This window comes from Apteryx mantelli, chromosome 2 (genome assembly GCF_036417845.1).
Source record: "Apteryx mantelli isolate bAptMan1 chromosome 2, bAptMan1.hap1, whole genome shotgun sequence".
Classification (NCBI taxonomy): domain Eukaryota; kingdom Metazoa; phylum Chordata; class Aves; order Apterygiformes; family Apterygidae; genus Apteryx; species Apteryx mantelli.
Genome location: NC_089979.1, coordinates 151669928 through 151694783, shown reverse-complemented (window position 1 = coordinate 151694783; position 24856 = coordinate 151669928). Strand labels below are relative to the sequence as shown.

At 37.5% G+C, this 24856-nt stretch overlaps 1 protein-coding gene across 7 annotated transcripts in view; it reads left to right on the top strand.

Moving 5' to 3' along the window:
- Positions 1–2791: 2791 nt before the first annotated feature.
- Positions 2792–24856, top strand: part of MASTL (microtubule associated serine/threonine kinase like) — a 36215-nt gene continuing 14150 nt past the window's right edge. For 4 of the 7 annotated variants that reach the window (XR_010883521.1, XR_010883518.1, XR_010883520.1 and 1 more), the window contains exons 1-12: positions 2792–3042; positions 5113–5250; positions 6832–6971; positions 7369–7457; positions 8908–9014; positions 9371–9503; positions 10113–10285; positions 11446–12690; positions 14577–14715; positions 17883–17996; positions 18088–18189; positions 20630–21988. Coding sequence is in view for 2 of the 7 variants with exons in the window: in XM_067291825.1 (XP_067147926.1) it covers positions 2878–3042; positions 5113–5250; positions 6832–6971; positions 7369–7457; positions 8908–9014; positions 9371–9503; positions 10113–10285; positions 11446–12690; positions 14577–14715; positions 17883–17996; positions 18088–18189; positions 20630–20787 (2703 nt within the window). In the remaining 5 variants the exon portion in view is untranslated. Of the gene's footprint in view, positions 3043–3603; positions 5251–6831; positions 6972–7368; positions 7458–8907; positions 9015–9370; positions 9504–10112; positions 10286–11445; positions 12691–14576; positions 14716–17882; positions 17997–18087; positions 18190–20629; positions 24020–24856 lie in introns of those variants that run through there. The other 3 variants (XR_010883522.1, XM_067291825.1, XM_067291826.1) reach the window with 3 other exon arrangements.

Sequence of the window (24856 nt, the reverse complement as noted above, 5' to 3'; positions counted from 1 at the left end):
ACCGAGGGCTCTGCAAGAATATCAGAAGAGGCTCTTTACTGATTATTGAGCTAGACAGGTTTTGTCACATGCAGTCATTTAGGTCACATTCCTTATAATCACTATTCTAGATGACTTCCTGAAGTACTAAAAATATTTTTCAGGGAGTTGGAGTAAACGATATTTAGAAAGAAATCTGTACAAATTAAAATACATATCAATAAACTAAATGCTGTTACTCACATTCAGTTAGAAGGTAATCTAAACAAAGTCATTATGGGCACATGCCTCTACATATGGCAGAATTTGGTCTTTGATAATCATCCTTGTGCTATTTTTCCATGTCCTCTCCAATTATTTTTGGTTATTTTTACTATTTTCTTTCTTTTGTCTGATCACTGTTCTTCATTGTTCTTCCCTACTGAAAGCACCACTCACACTGCTTACGCTGATCTGAATTAGTGCAGCCACAATGCTGCCTCCTCTGCCTTCATGCATGTCTGTCCTCTCTGTTTTGCACTAGCACTCAGATGATCACACAGTGATGTGGTTCAGTTCGCTGATTTGACAAAACCTAACCCAACAAAAAAGGTGATTAACATTTAGCTGAATCCACTCCATTAAACAGTTTTCCACCCAACTGTACAACTGCTAGTGCAGACTCAAGGGAAGGGAGAGAAGGCACAGATCCCACCATAGATAAGCTCAGACTGCTGTAGAACAGCATGCTAATTGATGGTGCAGTTTCACAATTCACATAAAGTGATCTCAGAGTGTAATGCCACCAAAAGGAGCACTCTCTCCTGCTCTCAACTGTGCTTTTCTGCTAAAAAAAAATTGCTGCTGACAAGAGACATATCTAAACTAATGCTGAAGAGTTAAATGACAAATATAGACAGTGATACATTGTATCTGATGCCATTATAGAAAACTTGTTTAAAACGCTATTTGCTGTATTTTCACATTGAACTGTACCTATTGCTGACATCTGTGGGATAGCAGCACTCCCACACAAGACTTCCTTGTGCAATACGTATCAGATTCTAAGTGGTCTATGTATCTTTAAGCAAAACAAAGCCCTGATTAGACTAATCTCTTGTGTTAGTACAGAGACCCTTAATTCTGCACTGACCTCTATACAGACAGGTCTTTGCTAATGTACAGATTTGTAACAGAAAAGACTGGTATGAATTAATTATGAACAGCAGCATATGTCTGAAAGCAATATGAAAAACTGTAAGGCAAGGATTAAAAGAATGACTAAAAGCACAACTGACAGCAATAAAACTGGTAAACACAGAAGATTGCTGCTTACATTGAGACCAGAAGGCCTGCACTCTGATAAGCCCCTACCTATCGCAGAAGATTTGTGCTCTGATAACAGGAGGAGCACATTGTGTATGCCATTCCTCTTCCTGCTGGCATAACAGAAGGATAGACTATAGCCACTGAGCTACCCAAAGTAAGGAAAAAAAGACAATGGGGAGCAACCTTGCTTAAGATTTATGGAGGATGAAGCAAGCAAGAATCTGAAGCAACAGATCACATCATAGTAACTCCTAATCATAAAAGATCTGCTCAAAAAAGCCTGTCATGACCAATCCAGGGAGAGATAAGGGACAATAAGGACTCAATAGGGATAGTACAGAGTCAATAGATAGCATATCCTCTGCGGTGCATTCAAGTGATCCTGGCTACACCACTTGGGACACACAATTCTTGGTGTTTGTAAGCATTAAAGTATGAGAAAATGTGTAAGTGAAACCTATGAGGAAATGAATATGTAGGACCAAAATCGGAGTTTTGGGTTTTTTAAGTATTGCTTTCCAATTCCGTAACATCTCACATTGAGCTTTGTCAAATTCCTTCAAGCATCCAGTAGAGATTCAAAGGCCAATCTACCTACTGGTAGCTAGTATCAACCCATTTCCAAATTAGAAATCTAGATGATAATTGGATAGTTATTACTCAGTCAAATCAATGACAGCTTGTCATAATTAATGATTTTTCTAAAAAACAGAATGAAGGCTGATCTTTTTGAATTATTATGTATGATTAAGAGAATGAGGTAATTTATAAGGAGTACTTATGATGAAGCTGAGAGAGCTGTCATGAAGAGCTACCAAGTCAATACAGTCTAGCTGGAAATGGTGACAACAGCCTATCAGTCAGAAATACTGGCATTAAAGCAACAGCCACTTTTAAGGTTTGCTGCAACCAACTTTATTCTGCTCGTTTCTGTCAATAATCAACATTTAACTCCCCGTGGTTATGAGCAAAACTGAAAGACACTGCCCCCCAGACGCACTCTGGAGTAGCACTGCCCAAGGGAGACTACATGTCGGGCATTCAGGCACTGGCTATCAGGCAGGAGGCCGGCGAGGAATCACACGACTCACTAGAAGAGATACTCTATTATAAATAGAGAACAGACTATTAGAGAATTAGAAATAAGGAACAGAGTTCTCTAATGGCAGCTGCGGGGAAGCACTCTGCCGCTGGCACGTTAACCGCCTCAGCGTTACAAGAAGTTCCAGCACAAGCCGCTGCCCGGAAGCGCCAGCGGCGGGGCTGCCGGCAATAAGGCGGTTGGCGGCGACATGCTGCGCAACGCTACGGCTGCAGGCCGCCCCACCCCGCCACCATTTCGCACAGCCCAGAGCACCCCGACGTCCGACGTCCTCCCTGCCCCTGCCCCTGCCCCTGCCCCTGCCCCAGCCCCAGCCCCAGCCCCAGCCCCCGCCCCCCCCGGGCCGCCAGGAGTCTCGCGAGAGCGCCCACGAGAACACCCCGCCCTCTCCGGCGCCCGCCCGTTGGCCGGTAACGTCGCGTCGCGTCGCGCGGGCGGGGCGCCGCTTTGAATCGGCGCGGGACGCGGGCCCGCGGCCGAGGGCGGCCATGGGGACGGTGGAGCCGGCGGCCGAGGCCGCCGCGGGCCTGAGGCGAATCGAGGTTCCGCGGCCGCCCTCCATCGAGGAGTTCACCATCGTAAAGCCCATCAGCCGCGGCGCCTTCGGGAAGGTTTACCTGGGCCGCAAGGCGGGCAGGCTCTATGCCGTGAAGGTGAGGGGCCGCCCCTCCCCCCGCGGGTTGACGTCACCTCGCCTTCCGCGCGGTGGGGGGGGGCGCCTGTTTCCCCCCCCCCCTCCCCTCCGCGCCTCGCCGAGGAGCGGCCCCGCCGGGTCTCCGCGCTCCTTGCGCCCCTTCCGCGGCCGTGGGAGCCCCACCGCTGTGCTGCCGCTGTGTTGGTGTTTAACCCCGCGCCGGGGAGCGGCGTCCCGCGGCGAAAGGCTGCCCGTGTGCCTCGCCCCGGTGGGGCCCCCTCCCCGCCGAGGGGCAGGCCTGGGCCGGCTGCGAGAGGGAGGCCCTTCGCTTCCGGCCTTTGGGGGAGCTGCAGCTCTTTTGGCAGAAGTCGAGCGCCGGGGGAACGTATCGCCCGCATGGCTGTGTCTAGCTTTCTCTTCCCGTTCCTGTTCGCCTGGAGGTTTTGTTAAGGAGGCATCTGATAGCAACAAATGCTTTCTGAAGTACCTTAAATATCGAGGAAAGTGCACCAAAAGATTTCTAAAGCATCAATAAGCTATTTGCTTCTTGTCTGTAAATTCTTGTTGTAATTATTTTCAGCTCTAGCACTACCGGAATGAATATTCTCACATTTGCTCGTGAATGAGAAGTCTGCCTCTGGGATGCACAATGAAAGCAAACTATAAAAAACATTTTGTTAAGTATACATTAAAAAAAAAACCTCCTGGGTTTTCTCTGTGTATACACAAAAGATTAAGAGTCTGGTGACAACCTCTTCTAAACTATATTGGTCTGTATGCTCAGGTACCTCAGTAATAAAAACTTTACCAATGTTATGTGCAAACTTGACTTTGCAACTGAGAGAGTTGTAACCGGCTGCATAGTGCACAAAGAAAAGGAAACATGAAAATAGTCAGCAAAACAGACAGCTCAACATGTTAGTGTTTAAAGCTACATACTTTTTTATTTTTACATAATTTTATTGCAAGTATTATGACCTGAAAGCTTTTGCATCAATAACATTGCAATGAAATTTATGGATTGTACACAGTTACAAAACATAATGTGTGCTAAATATTTGTACAGTTGAGGCCAATGTCTATAAAAAGTGTAATTCTGTAAGTCTTGTTATTTTTTTGTTACCAGCTTTGATAATAGGGGTAGTCCAGTACTGGACTCAGTTTGCTACAGTTTGTTTTGCATATAGAGTAGATAAATTATATTCCTTTAATATCACCATACGTATGAGGACCAAAGATGTCAGACATGGATACACTTCCAATGAATATGCAGTGCCAGCTTAAATACATATCAAATGTGCTATTATTTGCACATTCTGCTCTAAGAATAATACTGAGCAGGCATCAATATATAATGAAGCAATTCAATACAGGAACTGGAGCCTAATTCACAGTTAACAGTTTGTTACTTCTTCATGAGTTACACGCATTTATTGAAGCTTCTTCCCAAAGGAAACAAATGTTTGTTGAATGACTTAATAGTAAATTTTAAATTAGGCAAAGATTTGCTTGCTTTCTCTGCAAAGTTAGGGATTAAAGGCTAGAATAGTTTAATGGCCATTCATTTAACTTATGAAGAGCATTTTTTAAAGTCTTGCACTTGAGGGATGGTTTAATGCTACATGTTTAGCGGTCAAGCCTATGATGTCCTCTGAAGAGATGGAAAGACTTGGTCAGCAACTGTGTCTCTAAGCATTCAATACTCTTTCCTGGTTCTTTGAAGCAGGCATCTTTGCATACTGTGGGTAAGAAGGTTCAGTTGGGGCAGTTTAACTTCAGATTCAGCCTGTGTGATCACAGGAAATGTTGGTAGTGTGATTTCCATTCAGGACTGAATTAGAAAGACCAATGGAAAAAGGTTCTTTAATGACCTAAGCAAAAAATGCATTTCACAATTCTTTCTTTATACAAAGTTATAGCTCCATTATATAAGATTTGTGTGGACTTGAAGTATGGAGATAAATGAACTGACTAATGAACTGCAGCACGTGTGTTTTCAAAACAACTTTTTTTGAAGAAAATGAGTATCGAAAATGGGAATGACAGTTAATATATGTCTGCTTGGGCTTTTTGTTTGTGTGTTTTTTAGGTGATGAAGAAAGCAGACATGATCAATAAAAACATGGTTCACCAGGTCCAGGCAGAGAGGGATGCATTGGCTCTCAGTAAAAGTCCTTTCATTGTGCACTTATACTACTCACTTCAGTCAGCTAATAATGTCTATTTGGTGAGTAAATAGATAGCTTGTGGTGTTCTGTGAAAGCATTAAAAACAGAATGCAGACCTATGTACATGTCTAAAAACACATTTTTGTGGTAGCAAATGGATATTCCTTAGTCATTTCTTGTTTCTTCTTTCTTGGAATGGTTGAGCAGTGAAATGTTCCTTTTCTCCTTGCACCTTTGAGATCTTTCCACTTTTGTTCCCTCTTTAACAGGAAAGTCTTTTCTAATAGCTAGTCTGATTTAGGACTATGTAGAAACCTTTGGGAAAACAAAAAAGAAACCATTCTATTCAAGCAGAATCCAAATGATTGAAAGATACCTTGTAGTTCACGAATAAGGATTGCTTATTGCCTGCACTCAAAATATATTAATGTAATTGGGTTAGATGACAAGAGTATAACCAATTGGCAGAACTAAAGGCTAGGCTACATGGAGTTCTGTAGGATCTGAATGTGGCTTTATGAACTGTCCCCACACAAAGGTACTGATGAGTACAGATTAAGACCATCTACAAAGGTTCTAGCATAATTTGCCTGGCTTGCTATGAACATACACATTGATCATCTTGCATAAATTCTGAGACTGAGGTTGATATGCACTCTTACGATGCATTTTGAGTATAAGTGAAGGCTTCTTTCCCTGGAATCTCTGTTAATTGCTGCTCAGAACAGAGGAGAATTTCAGGGTGAAGAATTTTTAAAGGAGATGCTTGACTTGCATATATTAAATAGTTTTTTATATCACGATCTAAATACTGGTGAGGTTTATTGACCAAAAAACCCATAAACTCCTATTTATCACTGAAAAGTGGATTTTTGAAACCCTGTGGGGTTTTTTTGTTTGGTAGGGTTTTTTTTTTCCCCCCTGAGCCATGACTACTTAGTGCCTCATGCATATTTTTTTTAGACATGATAAAATAGCTCTAATATTGATTTGACGAGCTCAGATTTTTAAAACTTTGCTCTAAAGGGTTTCATGTAGAATCACCGTTGGACCATTTAATGTGGTGCTATCTGGCTTAGCAGGCTGAAAACAATTTGCATTTAAATTGTGTGTGTATTTATATACAAATGTATTGATAATTTTTTTTTAAACACTTTCTTTGGCCTCTGAAGTGCATGGTTGTTCTCATTGTATAATTTTTTGAAATTTGTACCATTTATTTCATAAAGCTCAGGTCTGAGTTTATGTTAAACATTGTAACCTGTATAAACATTTGCAAAATAAAATCATTGATACCTGCTTTATACAAATTACAGCATCGGTGGTTTTAGGATGCAGGCCTTGTTTCATAGAATTACTTTGCAAATTATTTCCTATTATAAGGAAATTTTACCTTTCAGAATTTGGAAGCTAATTGAAAAGCTGACTACAGAAAGTAGGCTAGACAAATCATACAAGAAAGTAAATTAAGAGAAAGCATTATTTTATCAAAATGAAAAAAGTATTGTGTTGGAAATTAAATAAGCTACCACAACGAAGCTTCTAATCAACTCTCACTCTTTGAAGCGGAAGCTATTTTATAATTTACTTGCAAATTTGAAATTATTTTAAAATTGTAATTTAAAACGCTTGAATGGCAGGTGATGGAATACCTTATTGGTGGAGATGTCAAATCTCTTCTCCATATTTATGGATATTTTGATGAAGAAATGGCTGTAAAGTATATTTCTGAAGCAGCACTGGCTCTTGACTATCTTCACAGGCATGGGATAATCCACAGGTAAAACCTTTTTTTTTTTTTTCCCTTGCAAAGAAGTATTTGGTAGCGCTTTTTTTTTTTAATCTTTGGGAAATAAAAGACCATATTTATTATAAAATACACAATGTTTTTTATCTTTATTTTTTAGCAGTTTTGCCAAATTGCAAAACTTTTAATTTCTGTGACATGCATGTGGTGATATTATGAGGCCTAAGACACATGGTACAATATTTAGTGCTAGATGTGTTTAACTTTTTTAGTATATCCCTTCAATTGGAGTCTTCTGTTGGCTAACAGACTTTATTAAAGAGGATGAGATAAATTGTTAAGTCTTTGGGACTAAATGTTTCTGGTTAGATAATTTTCTTAATGTTGCTAATTTGTCTTTTTGCTGACTTCAATTATATCATATCTTCAGGGATCTGAAGCCAGACAATATGCTCATTTCTAATCAAGGCCACATAAAGCTGACAGATTTTGGGCTTTCCAGAGTTACTCTGAACAGAGGTAAGATGCATCAGTATTCTATTGGTTGTATTTCTTATATTTTTATGTGTCATCTTCTAGTATCTTGAATGTTTTACATTCTAGTAGCAGACAGAGGCTCCAGTTAAATAAGTCCATATGCTGCAATAATATTGATTCTAGTTGGTAATAAGTACTAATAAAGTGCTTGCTGGTTAAGGAACTGCACTGTACCTTATTGGATAAAGTTTTTATTCTTTGGGACAAGGATGTATGAAAAATGATCTAGGGACATTTCTTTTAAGTGATACGGATTTCAAAGTTTTCTACAAAGTTCATTAGGAGAAATCAAAGAATGGATGGCTAATCCTGGCATTTTCTTGGTGTACCACTACCTATTTCTGTCTTTTGATGCATGTGGGGGTTTTGGAGGGGGGTGTGTGTTTTTGTTCTCTGTCCTTGTGTATATTAGTTTCTAAACTGAACTGGGACTTTGCCAGTGTTAATGTGAGAGACAGGAGGAGGATGAGGAAGTGAAAGAAGAAATCATGAACCTTGCCTAACAGAAGGTTAGGAATTGCTGCTTTAGTATATGAACATGTCCTATTGTTTTTAAGTAGCAGAAAATGTAGCTGACTTGTCAAATGACTGTCTGGTCCAGGCAATAGGCTGCAGATCTTGGGGAGAACAGCCACTTCCTGAAGCAACTGTCTCCTCCAACCCCTGAGCCATGTCAGCCCAACTTATGCTGGGCAGCAGGAACTTAGTTTTCTGACAGGCATTAGGGGAACATGGTTTTTAAATGCAGTCAACCAGGGGAATATAGAAATTCAGAGTTGTCTATGGAGTTCCTAATTCATGGTTTTAAAAGTATAGGGAAAAGTGCTAAGTATACTCTATTTTCTATTATATGCTGCTTTAATTGATAACTTCTAACAGAACAGACTATTGTGTTTAGCTTAATGTGACAGAGAAGAAGCTAAGAGCCTATCTACCTTCTCTGCTGAGCAAAAGATGGCATCTAAAGTTGAATTTTCACTTACAAAAAGTTCATCTCCAGCTTGTTTCCAAGACATCCTTGGAAAGAGGGCGTGCTTTCAACCAAACATATCATCTTAGCTCACAAACCATAGGCTGGAATCTCTACCTAAAAACAAAGAATCTAAAAACTGAAACTGATTCCAGTTTAAAAAAACATAAAAATTATAGTATAGTATGCTGGAAAGGAAATTGGACTTTTACCATTTCTGAATTTATAAAGTGTGATTTTTATGAAGGCTGTGCACCAAGAAATGGCTTTTATTTAATAAGAATGTACAGGAATGTCTTCATTTGCTTTCGGTGGCTTCTTTTGTATATTTGTTTGTTATGTCACTAAACTTTTCTCTTGACCTAGCAAATATTAAGTAAATGTCTATAATTTCACTTTTTTAATAGTAAAAGGAAAAGCTAACGAGCTTTTTTTTTTTTTCCCCCTCCAATCTGTTTGTAGAGATAAATATGATAGATATCCTCACTACACCATCAATGGCAAAGCCAAAACAAGACTACTCGCGTACTCCTGGGCAACTGTTGTCTCTCATCAGCTCTCTGGGTTTTGTAAGCAATTATTACTTTCTTTGAGAAAACTGAAAGATTGAAGTACTTCATTATCTTAAATATAGTAATTGGACTGATAAGGTTTTTATTACATCTCTAGTTTCAGCTAATAGAATGTTTTATGATGCATTTCCAGGACCTTGAAATTCTGGAGAGATTACCTGGGACTGTGTTTCAAATCAGTGACTATCAATTGTACTTTAAAAAAATATATAAATAAAAATAATTCAATATATGGATATAGCTCAGTTCCCATGCATATTTAATAAAGAATATGTAAAGTTGTACTTACAATCCTGGATACTTTTTTCAGACATCATTATCTTTTTTTGCATATGTTTCTTTTTGCTTGATAGTATACTCCTGTTGGAATGAAAATGCCAGGGCCCAGTTTACTTCGAACTTCTGATGGTCTGCATGGAATGATTTCTCCCGCATCTATAGTCCAAAAGGAAAATACCCCTCTTTCAACAAAATTATTCAAAACATGTGAGTATACTGAGCCTTATACCAAGTAACACTCTCAGCTATAAGCTTTGTTTTGTTTGTTTTTGTTTGTTTGGTTTTAACTTATGTGAACAGCTAGGATCACTCGTAACAGACAGTGCTTCCGTCAATGTCTTGCTATATACCAATCTTCCTGTTTTTAAGGTCTGACTTTTTTCAGCTAGATTACTACTGTCACCTTTTGATTTTCAAATGCACAGCCACTGAATTCAAAATGACCCTTTAAGATTTTGCAGAAATAGTGACAGTTCTTGGCATACTTTGTTGAAAATAATTTAATATAGCCACATATGCTTTCATTTAAATTCTTATTTTTGTGCTTTGACGTTTCCAAACCAAAATGAAAAAGACAGTTATTGTGGTGCTAATACTAATGTTGTTTTTAAAGTTCTTGCCAAGTCCCTACCTCAAAAAAAAATGAGCGAATTGATTACACAGGAAAGATGACAAGAGAACAATTACTGTATCACGCACAGCTTTCCATAATTTCATTCATAGTGATAGCTTGACATAGTGTGAAGCTGGATAATATGTGCTATATATGCTGCTTATTTGGATCAACATTTGAATCTTTTTTTTTTTCTTCTCAAGGTCTTGATAATTCTGCATTCACCCCTGGGATGCCAGTGAGGAGTTTAACTCCAACTCTACTTCAGTCAAGAAAAAGGTTTGGTACCTCCAGTGCCAGTAGTCAGTCACACACACGTGTGTCCAGTATGGAATCAGAATGCTGCAGCAGCCCCAGGTGGGAGAAAGATGTAGAGGTCAGGATTGCTTCATTTTTCCACTACAAATTAAAATGACCTTGTACTTGTATGCTCTATATGCAAATCTTCCTCACTTTTCCGAGGTATTCCAAATGTAGAGAAGTCCAGCTACAGGAAAAGAGCTGGTTGTAATCCTTGTTGAGCAGGAGTATTTTGGATCAAACTATTATTATTACCTTCCTTCCTCCCCCCCCCCCCCCCAAAAAAAAAAAAAAATCCTGTGCAACATAAAAGCAAATGCCATCTAGCCTGCAGGAAAGGGATGGAAGGAAAGCCTACTCCTGGGTTTAGCCCTGCGCTCCACAAGGTGGGCAGTGCTGGGAGCACTGGCTCTCTGGAAGCTGACCTTATATCTGTAGTTTTATTAGCCCAGCATGCAGACAGGAAAATCCTTTGAAAAGGCAGAAATTAGAAAAAAATTTTATATATAAACCACACACATTTCAGTCTACTACCAGCTAGGAAAAGCTGAAAATGTTTAAGTTTTTAAGATTTGTATTACTGAAGGTTTTTGTAGCAATTAACCTAGCATATGTAATTAGCAATAGCTGATTTAAATACTTTCTCCAATTTTAAACTGTTAATGAAATTCTGTATGGACAAATGTAGAAAACCTAAAGGAAAATGCTGCCTTCCTATTTAGCCGTTTGTCACTATTCCTCTTTAGCTCACACACAAAACAGAAGAATTTATATTTAAATCTATTTACAATTCTTTCTGTTCACTTTCCAAGGCCTTGCTTTTACTATTATGCTACCAAAGCTAGCAGTAAAATCAAAATTTCCTTTTGTCACCTCTAAAGTGTAACATACCATAAGGTAATATGGCTTAGTTTAATTTCTTAATAAAAAAAAAAGATAAAATCTTCCTCTTTAAGCTTTTAAAAATATTGGGCTTTCTGTTGTATTTTAGCAAGTTTGTTTTTTGTGTCCTAAAAAGTCAAATTACCAAAGTTGCTCCCTAATTTAATTTTTGGATTTTTTGGAATGCATTATTTATTACTTTTATCACTACTACTGGTTAGAAGGAATAAGTAATGTTTGCTCACTTTCAATTATTTATTGAAATAGAAAGAAGGTATTTTCAGGGGCACATTTCTGTAAAGCTGTGATCATATTTTTCTTGATACTCAAAACTCTTAATGTGCTTATTTGCAGCAAACTGAAGATGAACTATGTTCTACAACAGGCAAAACAAATAACAGCGAGTCGGCTCTCCTTTCTAATGTACAATTACTGAATGGCAAAGATATTAAAGAATTAAAGAAAAAAGAACTTGAGTCAGCCATTTCTCCCATCAGTAGCAATGATTCTGGCAGCAGGCAGAAGTTAGTAATTGAGCGTTCTGATGTGATGGGTACTCCTGTAACTGCACTGGATGTGAAAGGCGTAGTCAGAAAATGTCTCTCTGAAAATAAGATTTGGGAAGAAAAACTTACTGCAAATAAAAGTGATACGACTAATGAGACAGCAAAAACTTCCAGTCACCAGCAGTCACCTTCATGGTTGAATGATCCTATCAAGTCTATCAAAGAAGAAGAAATTCTTGAAAAAACAGGTGTAAAAAGAAGCTTTGAACTAGTTGATACTAGTCCTTGTCAGGAACTTAACTATGTTAAAAAAAGCAATGCAGAATATAAACGTGGCTGTCATATCTCAGAATTTCAAGTAAACCAAAGCACAGGTTTGACAACAGAAATTCAGTCCTTAATGCTTTGTGGTAATAGATGCCTCCATGAGACCTGCAAAGGCAAGGAACAAGTTAAGGGTTATACTGGTAGGCAACAAACACTAGATAAATCAGTTACTCCAATAATAGCTAAAAATCTTTTGTGTGACCTGAATGCAGACTATGACAAGGATGATAAAAAGGAGTATATGAACTCGAGTTTCTTAGGCACTGATGATGAAAAGCCTCTAGGAATCCTTAGTGCAGACTCTGATTTATCCTTTCCTGAAATGTCTGTTACAGAGAGCCATTTAGAAAAGCAGCTCTTAGATTTGGATAAAAGTGTTAAAGACCTCTCTTTTGAAGAACCAAAACCTGAAGACATGTTAATAACATCATCAAAATCCCAAGATGCTTCCCTAAATGGAGAAGAGCATGTTGTTCCGGACTGCAAGCTGTTACATCATGCACAGGATAATGACCAAAAACATGTGGCAGAAACTCACCTTGACACAGTATCTTCTCCTTCAGAAAAGATAATGAAAACAATGAACCTCTTCAAAAAAAATGCTGTTGTTTTTCGAAGTTATAACAGTCCGATCAATGTATCTAATGCATCTGAGCCATGTAGTATGGCTTCCTTGGATATAATGGATCTTTCACCTGCTTACAGTGGATCTTACCCAACAGCTATTACTCCATCACAGAAGGGAAGACCGCATAGGGTGTATCAGGTCTGTAATGAGACGTAGAAATTGTGTCTGAGTGTGCATTAGGTATTAGTGATGTGAAATTATCCTCCTGGTTGGTAACTAAAGAAAAGTCAAAGTGGTTGGAGGTAGTCTGTCAAAGATGACTTGCACTGATAGACTTGGGCTTATTGCACTTGTGTGGCCAAAATGATTGTTACGTAAGAGCTTAGCAATAACTGCGTGTCCACTGCTCGCCTTTGGTCCAGCGAGCATTGTCTTAGTCTGCCTCTCTCAGAAGTCCTTCGCTTGTGCTGCGAACAGGTAAAGAGACCCTGTGTTGTTTTGTCACAACCCACTTCTGGAGCAGTGTGGTACTTCCTGTGAGTTATTTTAGGTTTTCTGATGCAATGGAACGTCTCTGACTTTCCTTTCTGACCCCCTAATGCAGTCTGTGAAAGCTGTTGAGTTGCTGGTAACTTCTCTTCTGCCTGCTTTTTTTTTTCCTTCTGGGTAGAACTGATGGCGTGATGTGTACTGTCAAGTGCCAATTACAAGCATATTATGAAGACTGATGCAAGCAGTAACAGCTGCCTGCAAGTTATGAGATTTTGCGTTGACCGTGTTAATCCTACTATCTTGTCTTAAAATAAATTGGACCTCTAGATGTGGGAAAGATATGGGTATACTTTTCAATACATGCTTACTGTTTTATTTTAGTATAGTTTTACAAAACCTTTGTCCAGTTACTTAAGTTTGAGCTGTAGGGTTTAAGCTTTTGGAGAGAATTCCAAAAACACTTATTAGTAGCTAAGTGAATAATTTGGTGTACCAAAAGGGGACATTCAGAATAGTATTTTGGGGAAAGTCTTTCTTTTCTTCTGATGTTCTTGTCTCAATTGCTTGCTTATATTCACCACAAAATTTTACTGACTACAGAACTTATATTCAGCTGAAACGGAGTCAGGATAACATGCACTTCATCTTCTGTTAAACAGATAAATGACTGATGGCCTTAAGTATATATATAAAAAAACCTATCCTCCTATTCAAGTCTGAAGTTAGAAATATTTAAGAATGTCACAAAATAGCATCATGCTAGATGATTACATATTTACTATTTTGCTAGTGGATTCTGCAGCCTGTATGGTATAGTAGTAACGCATTGATCTGCTGCATTGAAGACAAAGTTGGGAACCAGATTGTACCAGATGCATTGGAATTAAGGGTATATTGAAAAATAAGGAATGAAAGTAACTGCCAAATACTTTAGTAGCATTTGTAGGCCATAACAGGAAATCCTTCATTGCAGTCAGCCTATTAACTGTGAGAATTTGATCTATTTGCAAGCTTGCTTATGTTGTCTTCAAATTTTGTCCCTGATTACTTTCTGAAGGCCTGTGTAGTTGTAAACAGTAACATAAGTCTAACTTGGGCAGAATTTCATCAACAGGCATTATGCAACTCCCAGAATACAACTTAAACAACAAAAAGCTCATTCAATATCTGTTGAGTATATATGGCATGCAGTAAGTGACATTCAGGCTTCTCCTTATTTTACAGGCATCATTTGACATATATACTTGCTTTATATTGGCTAATATTGAGAACTTGATGCTAAAATTGAGTCTATTTTGACATTCTTTTTAGTAAATAGTGTTTTTTCAGATTCCAAGTTGGAAGGGAATGTTGTATTTGTTTTCTTTTTTTAAGATGTTACTTGTGTATTTAGAGTAGGCATTGTTTACCTTCAAGATAATGAGATAAAGATGGAATCACAATTCACACATGCTTGGGAATGTACATTTTGTAACATGTCCTTGACTTAGGCTTGAGTTTCGACTGTTATACCATTACTGAACCTGGGCATGGGAGTGGGGAATCTGTTTGGTTTGGTTTGACACCTGAAGTCTTCTGTTGCATGCTTGAAGACACCTCATCAGGGAGATGCTGACACACCCTACAGGACTCCAAAGAGTGTAAGAAGAGGAGCTGCCCCAGTAGAAGGTGAACGCATCCTAGGGACTCCAGACTACCTGGCACCTGAGCTGCTTTTGACAAAGCCTCATGGTAAGGAAAACAAACCATAGAGTTTTATAAATACTTGGAGGGTGACAGGTGCTTACATTTCTAAATGTCTTTAGAGTACTAAAAACTTCAATTAGGATGATGGTGAATTTTTTTTTTAATATCTAGTACTTAGTGTTTGCCAATACCAATGGCTGTTTGCCTCAGCAGCTCCTTACATTTTATTTTTTCCCCATAACCAGAGGCTTGGACTGTCTGACGTAGTCTTGCCTGCTACTAATTTAACGCATCAGAAGCTGTGCTTAGGCAGCCTGAGACCTATATATGGCTTAAGAATCACAGCTTGGTCATCCTGTGTATACTTAAAGACTTTTATTTTTTTTAATTTAGTCAAATTTAGTATGAAAGGATTGTGCTTCCAATTATTCTCAAAATGTATACTACGTTTATTGATATTGAAGTGCTATATGCAGTCAGCCCAGTTTACAAAGTTGCATTAAAATCAGTTATTCTTGAAGTAAGTGATTTTATGAAACACTTCTATTAAGTATTGTGACACGATCTTTCATCTAAGTGGACAATGGTAGCAATCAAATATTTCTTGAAAAAAATAAATAAAATAGCACAACACTGAAGTGCATGAATTTCTTTATTTTCTGCAATAAATCAACAAAAAGGCTGAAATATTTTTCTGCTAATTTGCAAAAGCCTTAAAAATTTTTTTTCAATGCATCCCTGAGTAAGTTTGTTGTTTATAATCACTCTTTATTTCCATCACAAAAAGCATACTTCTAGATTTTATGTATTTTGTAAAGGTAATAGTCTTAACAAAATTATTTTAATACTACTATTGAATCCTCATTGAGAAATAGAATGATCACTAATCTGTGGAACAGTAGAGCTCTCCTGCGTTTAATTAACCTACGTTAACTAAAATTGCATTAATATATTTAACAATTTGAATATAACTTGACTAAAATTATTAAACATACTTAGTTATTGTTTTGCATTTTCATTAGGGAATCTTGGTTATTTGGCAGACATTAAAACTTGATAACACTTTGTAGATGTAATCAATCCTATATAGAGAATGAGAAACTTGGTTGCAAAATGATTTTTCACACAATTATCGAATGTTTTCAGGACTTCAGTGATAAGTTCAAAGGGTCTGGGGTTGCATTTGAGTAAATGACAAATCTCCCATTGCCTTTAGCAAAGCCAGGATTTTCTGGACTTGAAATTCAAAACTTTTCTTCGCTAAATACTTTTGGTGTCATTAACTTGCTTGTAAATGTAGCTGTAATCTTAAAATAGTTTTGTGACATTACTAGAATTTATTCCTGTTTGTAATTTAACATTAGCGTTTTGTTTTATTGTTGAGCTACCAGCTTAAAAAGTCTGCATTTCTATGCCTTCAATCAGAGAATTGTACCTAAAATACTTACTGGTGTTTAGATTTGTTAGGTTATTTGCAGTAACTGTAATGTACTTGCTTCATTGTCTTTTCATATGCAGGGACTCTGACCTCTGGTGAGTTTGCTTTGTACTGTACAGAAGAGGCGTGTTCAGCAAAACTTTGAACAGTCAAAGTATAATTAGATCACAATTTCCAAGAAAAATGTTTGTTTAATGGTGTTTCTATATATAGAAAGATATGCCCAATATGCACTCCACATTATTATGTGTGATGCTTCCAAAAAAATCCAGGAAACTTCAATATCACTGTGACTAGGCTATCAGAAGTCACACTTTTAAGCTTAGACTTCAGGAGAAAAGTCAGCACATGCTGCTCTTGGTGACTTTCTGTAACAGGAAATAAACCAGAGACATTTTTTCTCATTGCTCCCTTTCACTTTTATGCAGTCAGTCTGAATCAGTTCATGTATGTGGCAAAGATGATTCAGATGTTCAAGACCCTGTATTTCTGTTTCTTGCTTTGTGTTAATAGATATGATTTGGCAGGGATATGGTAGGATTTAGTCTAATTCTTTAGTTAGACGTTGAGGGGGAAAATTTCTGCTGAAACTTGTTTTACTACTTTGTTCGGAGTTGTGATCTTCTTAGACTTTGCTAAAGCTGAGAATATTTTATCTGAGCACCCAAGTACATCTAACAGTGGATGTGACCTCACTGCTTTGATATGCTTAGCTTGGTGGGGCATTCTTATTGCTGTTAAAAGCTGCTTTAAAAATGTGTTGGATTATTTTTAGTTACAGTTGTATAGTTCAGTTTTCAGATATTCCTGGATTTAGTCAAATGGGCTTCTTGAAATGACTGAAAAAATTTTCTTTTCTAACTTGAGGTGACTTACGGGGTTTTTTATATTTTTATTTATAATATATACACACACACATATATATACACACAAACAAAAAGAAAAATTACATGAATTATTTAAAAAATTTTTTTTGCAGCAAGTGTCATTCATTCTTTATGCAGTGGAGTGGGCATGGCTTAAAGATGCAGAAAGCTTAGAATGCATGCAGTGGTGTTTGGGGTTGCTTTGCCTGCTTGTTTAAGTGGATTAATAAGATTTTGCAAAAACTGGAACCTGGAAAAACAAAGCTATTTAACAAAGGAGAGAAAGCTAGTAACTACACATTGTGACTACAGTAACTACACTAATCAACTTTAGTGCAATGAAAAGTAATACCAGTTTCTCACATGCTGACTTGTCTCTGCAAGCTGTCTTCAATATTTTGACATAAATTTAGATGAATGAAAATAAAGCTCAATGGTTTGAATTCCTGGAGTCTTGTCAAAGAACTGAGAGAAAGGTATGGGATTATAACAGGGAGCATTCATCTGAACTCTAGAGCAGATGTTAAAGATAACTGTTTACTGTCACAAAACAACCCCTTAGAGAAGACAGCCCCTGAATTCTTTGTGACAGGAGCTGATAATTTGATTGCTTTTAAGAACTCCCTTGCTTTTATCAGTAAACCCTGGGACTATTCATAATGAATAAAGGAGCAGACTGGAGAGGGGAAAAAAAGCCCTTAATATGTCTTTAATCTTCTGCATGATTATTAAGTACAACTTATTTTTTCCTCTTCTTTCATTTCCAAGAAATTTTGCAGAATTTAAACATTTTTCAATTTCTGCCATGCCTAATCTTCAAATGTTTGCAAATACCATTATGTATGACAAATACAAAGTTTATTGAGCAACTTTGTTTTATTGTAACGGCCTGGATTTCTCCTATTCAGGTTCTGCTGTAGACTGGTGGGCTCTTGGAGTTTGTCTGTTTGAGTTTCTAACTGGAATTCCACCTTTTAATGATGAAACACCAACACAGGTCTTCCAAAATATTTTGAAAAGAGGTAATTTGTTTCAGTAATCAGGGGAAGCATCTTTATTACAAAGTTTGTTGTATGGTTTGAGTTACTGACTCATCTGCATCTTTGTCCATAGACATTCCCTGGCCTGAAGGTGAAGAAAAGCTGTCTGATAATGCCCAAAATGCAATAGATATTCTTTTAACAATTGACAGTACAAAGAGAGCTGGACTGAAGGGTTAGTATTGAACTTATTTCTTGTGTTCTTTGCACTTTGAAAATTTCAAAGTGTTATCCTCCTAAAACTTAGACTAATAAATTTTAATGGCTATTTAGGCTCCATATATAGTGTCAGAACACTTAGCAAGTCATTGTATTTGCTGTACTTCTTGTGACAAGGTTTTACTTTCCTCTTTCAAAAGGGCAGATATTGAACTTTTCTTTACCTTAACACTTTTTGCTGTGAATGTTTAGTGTTTGACATCTGACATGCCAAAGTTCACTCTATTAACCAATTCTTGTAACAGACATTTGGGGCGTCCTGGCATAACTAATTTTAGGCATATAATCAAGGTCTCTGTAGCTTGGCAGAGGAAGCCTCCTACAGAGGACAATTCAAAGGAACTATTTTAGGAATCTGCCTCTCTACACTGAATGTATAGAGAACACAGAGTTAGACAGTGGGAGTACTTTACAAAGTGTATATATAGGTTTTTCCCTTGTAGAGGGACTTAGGCTCCCTTGCTGTCATAATAGGGACTATATTTCATAAAGTTTAATAACATGGAAGGAAATTTACTGGGTGAGATAGTTCAGAAAAACAGGGAGAAATCTTTAAGAGAAAAATCTGCCTGAGAGATCATTAGACAAGGAAATTATTATGCAAGTGATCACTCTTAAAGAGATCAAAGAGTAGAAGATGAGACTAGGCCAATTCAAATTAGAGAAGGCACACATTTATAAGTGCGGCTTATGATGTCAGTAGGGAATTCTTTGACTTTTTAATGTCTCTCAAAAAGCATCTAATGTCTTAATTTGAGAGTGTTTTAGTTAAACCTCATAGTAAGGGCAATAACTTGTGTAATAGGGTGAAAATCTAATTGCCTGTGATTCATAGCAATTTAAACTAGACAACATAATGGTTTCTTCCAGTCTGAAGTTCTAGGAAATTGGTTCCTTGTCAGGACCTGTAACTGTTAACTGATCTCCTTATCTGATTTATAGCCCATTGAAGTGAAGTTGAATGAACTGATTTCAGGACAGCCATTAGGTTTTCTTCCATTGTAACTGTCTCCATCATGTTGTCCGTCCTTGTCTACCCCCACGCCAAACACACACGTGCACGCATATTCTTGCTCTCCCTCTTTCTCCAGCATGAAGTCTAAGTTGCTGAGAAATTTGTGTCACATCCCAGTGGTGTGCTTCTGTCAGCTGTTTATGTCCAGGTAACAAAGCTTATGAGCAGCAGTTGGCAGAGAACACTTGTGTCTCAAGGGTTTGGGGTTTTTTTTGACAGAGATGTGGACAGGAGGTGATTGCCAGCTATGGCATAGATCAATACTTCTTTGTAAAAGAACATGCAGTCTGCTCATCTTTCTGCTGAAGACAGCCTTCAGTACTTGAGTTCTCTTTTTAAGTGCAGAACTGTAATTTAGGCATATAGTGGATGTGTCCATTGTGTCCTTCTGGATGTATAGTAGTTTAAACTATAAGAAGGAGTTAGAAGGCTAGCCCTCTGCTTTCTTGTCTTTTGCCCCAAAATGTTAATGTTACGTTAGATTATTTGACCAGGAAATGTCAAAATGATAAACAAGTTCTAGTGTCTTAGAATTAAAATTTGTAGTGATTGTCTTGGACCAACATCCATGTACCTTTATATGTAATTCTTGCCCTTCCTATTATTCTTTCAGTTAGCTTCTAGTTTCTGTGCTGCAGGTGATAAAAATGTAGGTTTTTATCCCACTTAGCTGAAAATTTGCTTTCTTGGATTCAATCAAAGCAGCAAAGCAACTTTCATCACAGAATGATGTTTCATGATCAGAAATCAGATTATCAGATGCTACATGCCAGGAAGTCTTCTGGTCAAAATGGACAGGACAGGGAAGTTCTAGAGTCAAAAGCTTACAGCTTGGTTGGTTAACCTGCCTCCAGTAGCTGGGAAAGAGGAACCTGATGGTCTGTGGTAATTTGACCATAGGTGTTTTTTAACCTCTGTGTCTGGTGGTAGGAAAAGAGAATGATTTTAGGGGCTATACAAAGCTGATGGAACAGTCTGGCTAGCAAAGGGCAGGTGGCCTGGGATGGAGGAGGGTTGCATTGACTTCTGTATGTCCTCACTCAACCCAGAATTTTGACAAAAACTACAAACAGACTTTGTTTAAAATGTCTGTGGTGCCTAATCATGAAAAATGCCTCTTCTGTGACAGCCCCTAAGTACCTCTGATCCAGTATATGAGTTGTGTAGAATAGGATCTCTAGCTGAGGAAAGAAAGTTGGTATGACAATAGTTTGATCTCACTGAGATTGGGGATAATTGCAACCTAATTGCAATTGAGCTTGGGCTTTCCAAAAAAGTAAAACAGAACAAAACAAGTGACAATTTTTCCTCAAGTGAACAAAGTGACTGTGGGGCCTGGAGAGAAGGAAACTCCTAATGCTTGTATAAACTTCTGTTTCAGAACTGAAACAACATCCCTTCTTTCATGGTGTAGACTGGGATAATCTACAGCATCAAACTATGCCTTTTATACCTCAGCCGGATGATGAAACTGATACCTCTTATTTTGAAGCTAGGAATAACGCTCAGCATCTGACTGTGTCTGGTTTTAGTTTATAGCATCAAGATAAGTGAAATTGCTCCATGTTTTTTGCACACTTACAGGTTGTCCAATAACACTAGTTTGGTCTTACTAAGTTTTCTTGCCAAATTTAGAGTGTTTTTAGTGATCAATCTGCTTTTATTATTGTTTCCTTTATTCTGAAGTGAAACTACTGTACAAAACTTAGTTGGTATCAAGTGCCTTTATGCTACTTTTTTTATTTATCTCACTGCACCTTACTGAGAGGCCGAAGTGTTGTATTTCTTAGTTAGTAACACTTTACTTGGCAAAAGATTGTTCTTTTTAAGTGTTGTGTAACCAGTTAGGAGGTGGGGAACTATTTTACTTTAAATGTAATAGGGAAAGGACATGCATACATGCTAATTGCTTTAAATACAACTTACCTACCTGTGGTTCAATGTAATCTCATTTGGGAGTAGTCCTTTGGAACCAATTTGAATATATATCCCTTGTGCAAAACTGATGTTCCCATTCATGATGGGAAACTAAAGTCTGAACTGTTGAAACACTTTACTTCTCTGTTTATCTTATTCCAAGAAGGGTTAAGACAGGCAGTGTTGTTCAGAGTTAACTCAGCAGTACATGTCCTGTCAGTGTTGTGAAGATTGCCAATGGTTCTAATGCTTGTCATCCTTTCCTGGACAAATGGGGTAAGGAAAGAAAACTTGGGGCAATTCTATTAGTCAAATACTTTGTTGAAATTGTTGTATTGTAACCACTTAGAACATGCTGTAGGAGGATGGACTTGAGCAGCACACATTTTAGCAATTACTTGTTTTAAACAGAAAATACTGAGTTTGTGTGTTTGCATTCTTTCTTATGTCAGATGTTAGAAAACAAACAAAAAAAATCACCTGAGTGTTGGCTAATAAGTGAAGTATTATTGATATTGAAGCTGCTATATATTAAAGACTACAATGTATTGCAAGTTAACAGACTATTGTATTGTAAATTCACAACAAGATTTTACTAGATTTTACTAGAACTTGGTATCTTTTCAGTATTATACTTTCTAATTAGGGGGAAATTGTCTTTAAATATACTTCAAAAATACAACATGAGAAAATTTGCATGGGGGCTAGATTTTAAAGGTTCACTGCAGCTAATACTGATTAAATTACCTTCTTTTAATAGTTTTTTCTTTTTCCTGCATAGGTATCTTTCTCAGCTGGCTTATTGAAGATTTTTATTTTTCAGGTTTGTACTTGTTAGTTAAAAGATCGCTTGTGCTGGCTGGTGTTGCCAGCCCCAGTGGCTTTATGCCAGAAGCCTAGCATTTTGCTTTTGCCAACTGACTTTCAGACTGTTTCATGAATTGACATTTCATGGCGGAAGGAATGAGTTGTCCCTTCATTGCGCAGCTTCCTGGAACACAAGGTTTAGTGAATGGAATTCGGAGTAAACACTATTCACTAGGTTTCCTGCTTGTCCTTTCAGATAGCTAAGAAAGAATCAGGAAGGGAGTGGAAAAAATCCTAAGATTTCTTAGAAGGGACAAAAGAGAGCTAATTGCTAACAGTTCAGAATGCTTGTGTTATTGTGTGCCTTGACCTAGAGCTGGGATTCATCATATTGAAATAGAATTTTGGAAAGTTGCAAGACATCTGTGACTTTTACTCCCTTCACTAAGGGCTTCATTTCTGAAAACTTCTAAACTTATTGAATTTAATGCTACATGAAAAAAATGAGTAAAGAATTGCATGTAATATATTACTGAAGCATGATCAATAGAAGACTAATTCTCCAAATGAGAACAGAAGTTCTTTAGTATAACTTTACATTAAAAATACAGACTTCTCCTTTGTGTACTTGAAATTTACTGAACCCCAATGAAAAATAATACCTTAATTGAAATCACTGCTATTTTATGCAATTCATTTTTACATTTGTAGCAATGTTACTTAGAAAAAAGACTAGTCTTATGAGAACATCAGTTTCACACTAAGGAAAAATCCTCTATAAAAACATGCTAGGTAGGAAATGATGTAAATTTAACACCAAAACTGTTGTGTTCAGTAGCTTACAGGTGGTTACAACATTTCCCATTTTGCAGTATAATGCATTCACATTATAATTAAGAATTATTTCAGGGAGTTAATGGATATTTATCTTCAAAATGTCAGACTACTGCAATTTTTTTTTCTTAATCAGCTGTGAGGATCAAGCAAGCTTTTATTTATAACCCTTTTAACCCATCACAATGAACTACGGAACTACTTAAAGGTCTGATGACTTTTAAGCAACTAATGCTAACATAGTTACATAGAACCAGAGATGATAGTATACTGAAGCATTAGGCAGAAAGAATCTTCATAACTTATTATTTCGTTCTAAACCTCAAACCTTCTAGAAGATCATGGTTCTTCTACCATAGTTTTATGATGCAAAACAAAAACAAATACTACAGAACTATATATAAGCCAGCTGCCCATCAGAATGCCTAATGTAAACTGTATCACTGTAGCATGTGTACACTGCTGTCTGACTGGTTAAATTTTGCACAATTAGCACTGAAGACTTATTGTATCCCATTCTATTCAATATCTTGTTTTTATCCTGATGATAGCAAACATAGAGCTTAGTATTACATGCTGATTGATTGATTTTTCTAAAAATGTGTCCTAGCTTTATTCTTCAACTTAGTTTGTCTCAAAGAGCCTCCTTGTTAATTCAAGTGGGGGGGGGGGGGAAATGGTGTTGATGCTCAACTTGAAAGACAATACAGGGAAAAGTACAAAAAAAAAATTCAAATGTAGTAGCTGAAGATGATTAAAGCTGCTTCCTGTTAGTAATCAACTACAGCTGTGGAATATCACTTGGCAGCCAGCTGTGACCTGTTTTTTGTTTTGTTTTTGAAGGCCTAGGCTTCTCTTCATGTGCATAACCTACATATAAATGCTGTAGCTTCCACGTTATCTGTCACCTGGGCAGAAGTGTGCTAAAAACTGTAAAGATCAGTAACTGTCATGCTTCCTTATACAGCAATAGCTGTCTTGGATGACTGTCACTACCTCTAACTTGCTGTTATACTTGCCTCTGTGTTGCACAAGGTTTAGAGATGAAGATACTGAAATGTTGACGTGTTCTTGAGCTAATAGGTTCCAGTCTCAGTATGATCAGGGTTCACCTATGGTCACTTTTCCAGTAAACTATATTCTTTTGCTATCTGTTAGCTTTTCTAAAAATATACTTTGCACTCTGTCCTATATAAAAATAAATAAATAAACACTGCAGTCAGTCTTGCCATAGCCTACTGCTGTATTTTTGACTTAGTGTTAGGTCACCAGTATTGGTTTTCTTCTTTTTGACCCTGCCTTAATTTAAACATGTTATTCTATAACTGGGGGAAAAAAATACTGTTCTTCCCCTAAGAAAGGATTCTGATTATAGATAAGGAAATTCTATTAAAGTAGAAACAAAGTTTTTGCTGTGCAGTGTGTGAACAGCTTATCTAAAGCATTCAGATGAAAGACTTTCTGCAGCTTTTAAATTTTATGGGCTGAGATTGCAGTGCTCCTGTGCTGAACTCAGTGGTATTACCTGCATGTACTAGTATCTCTTCAAAACTTTTCCTGTTGTCCACAGATCAAAACCCCTTGGTGTAATATTGTATTCCTTAAGTATCACTATCTCTATCACTATCTCTGTTGCTTTTTCAGTTAGTAATAGTGTGAACATGGTGATCACAAAATAATGAGGGAAAGATAAGCAGAACTTTAGTAAGGATAAGGAAGTACTTGCCCCTTTTGCTGTTAAGGAACAGAAAGTAGCTATGTGTGTTGCAGCTATCCTTCTCCAAAGATGCTTACTGAAGTTTAATTTTCTAAGCTCTTCCTTGTATCACAGTCCTGGAAGCACTTCAGTTCATGGCTTGCTGTCTACTCCCTGCAATCCTTATTACAAGCTATGCTTGCATATTAAGGGGAGGAGAGCAAGGAGTCCTCAGATGCTCTGTAATCTCTGCTCCAGCTCTGCTTCTCTGCAGTTACTAGAAAGAGTCACATGACAGTGGCTCCATCTCCTGCAGCGCTGCCTGTGCTGCAATAGGACTGGAGCAGGAGGGAG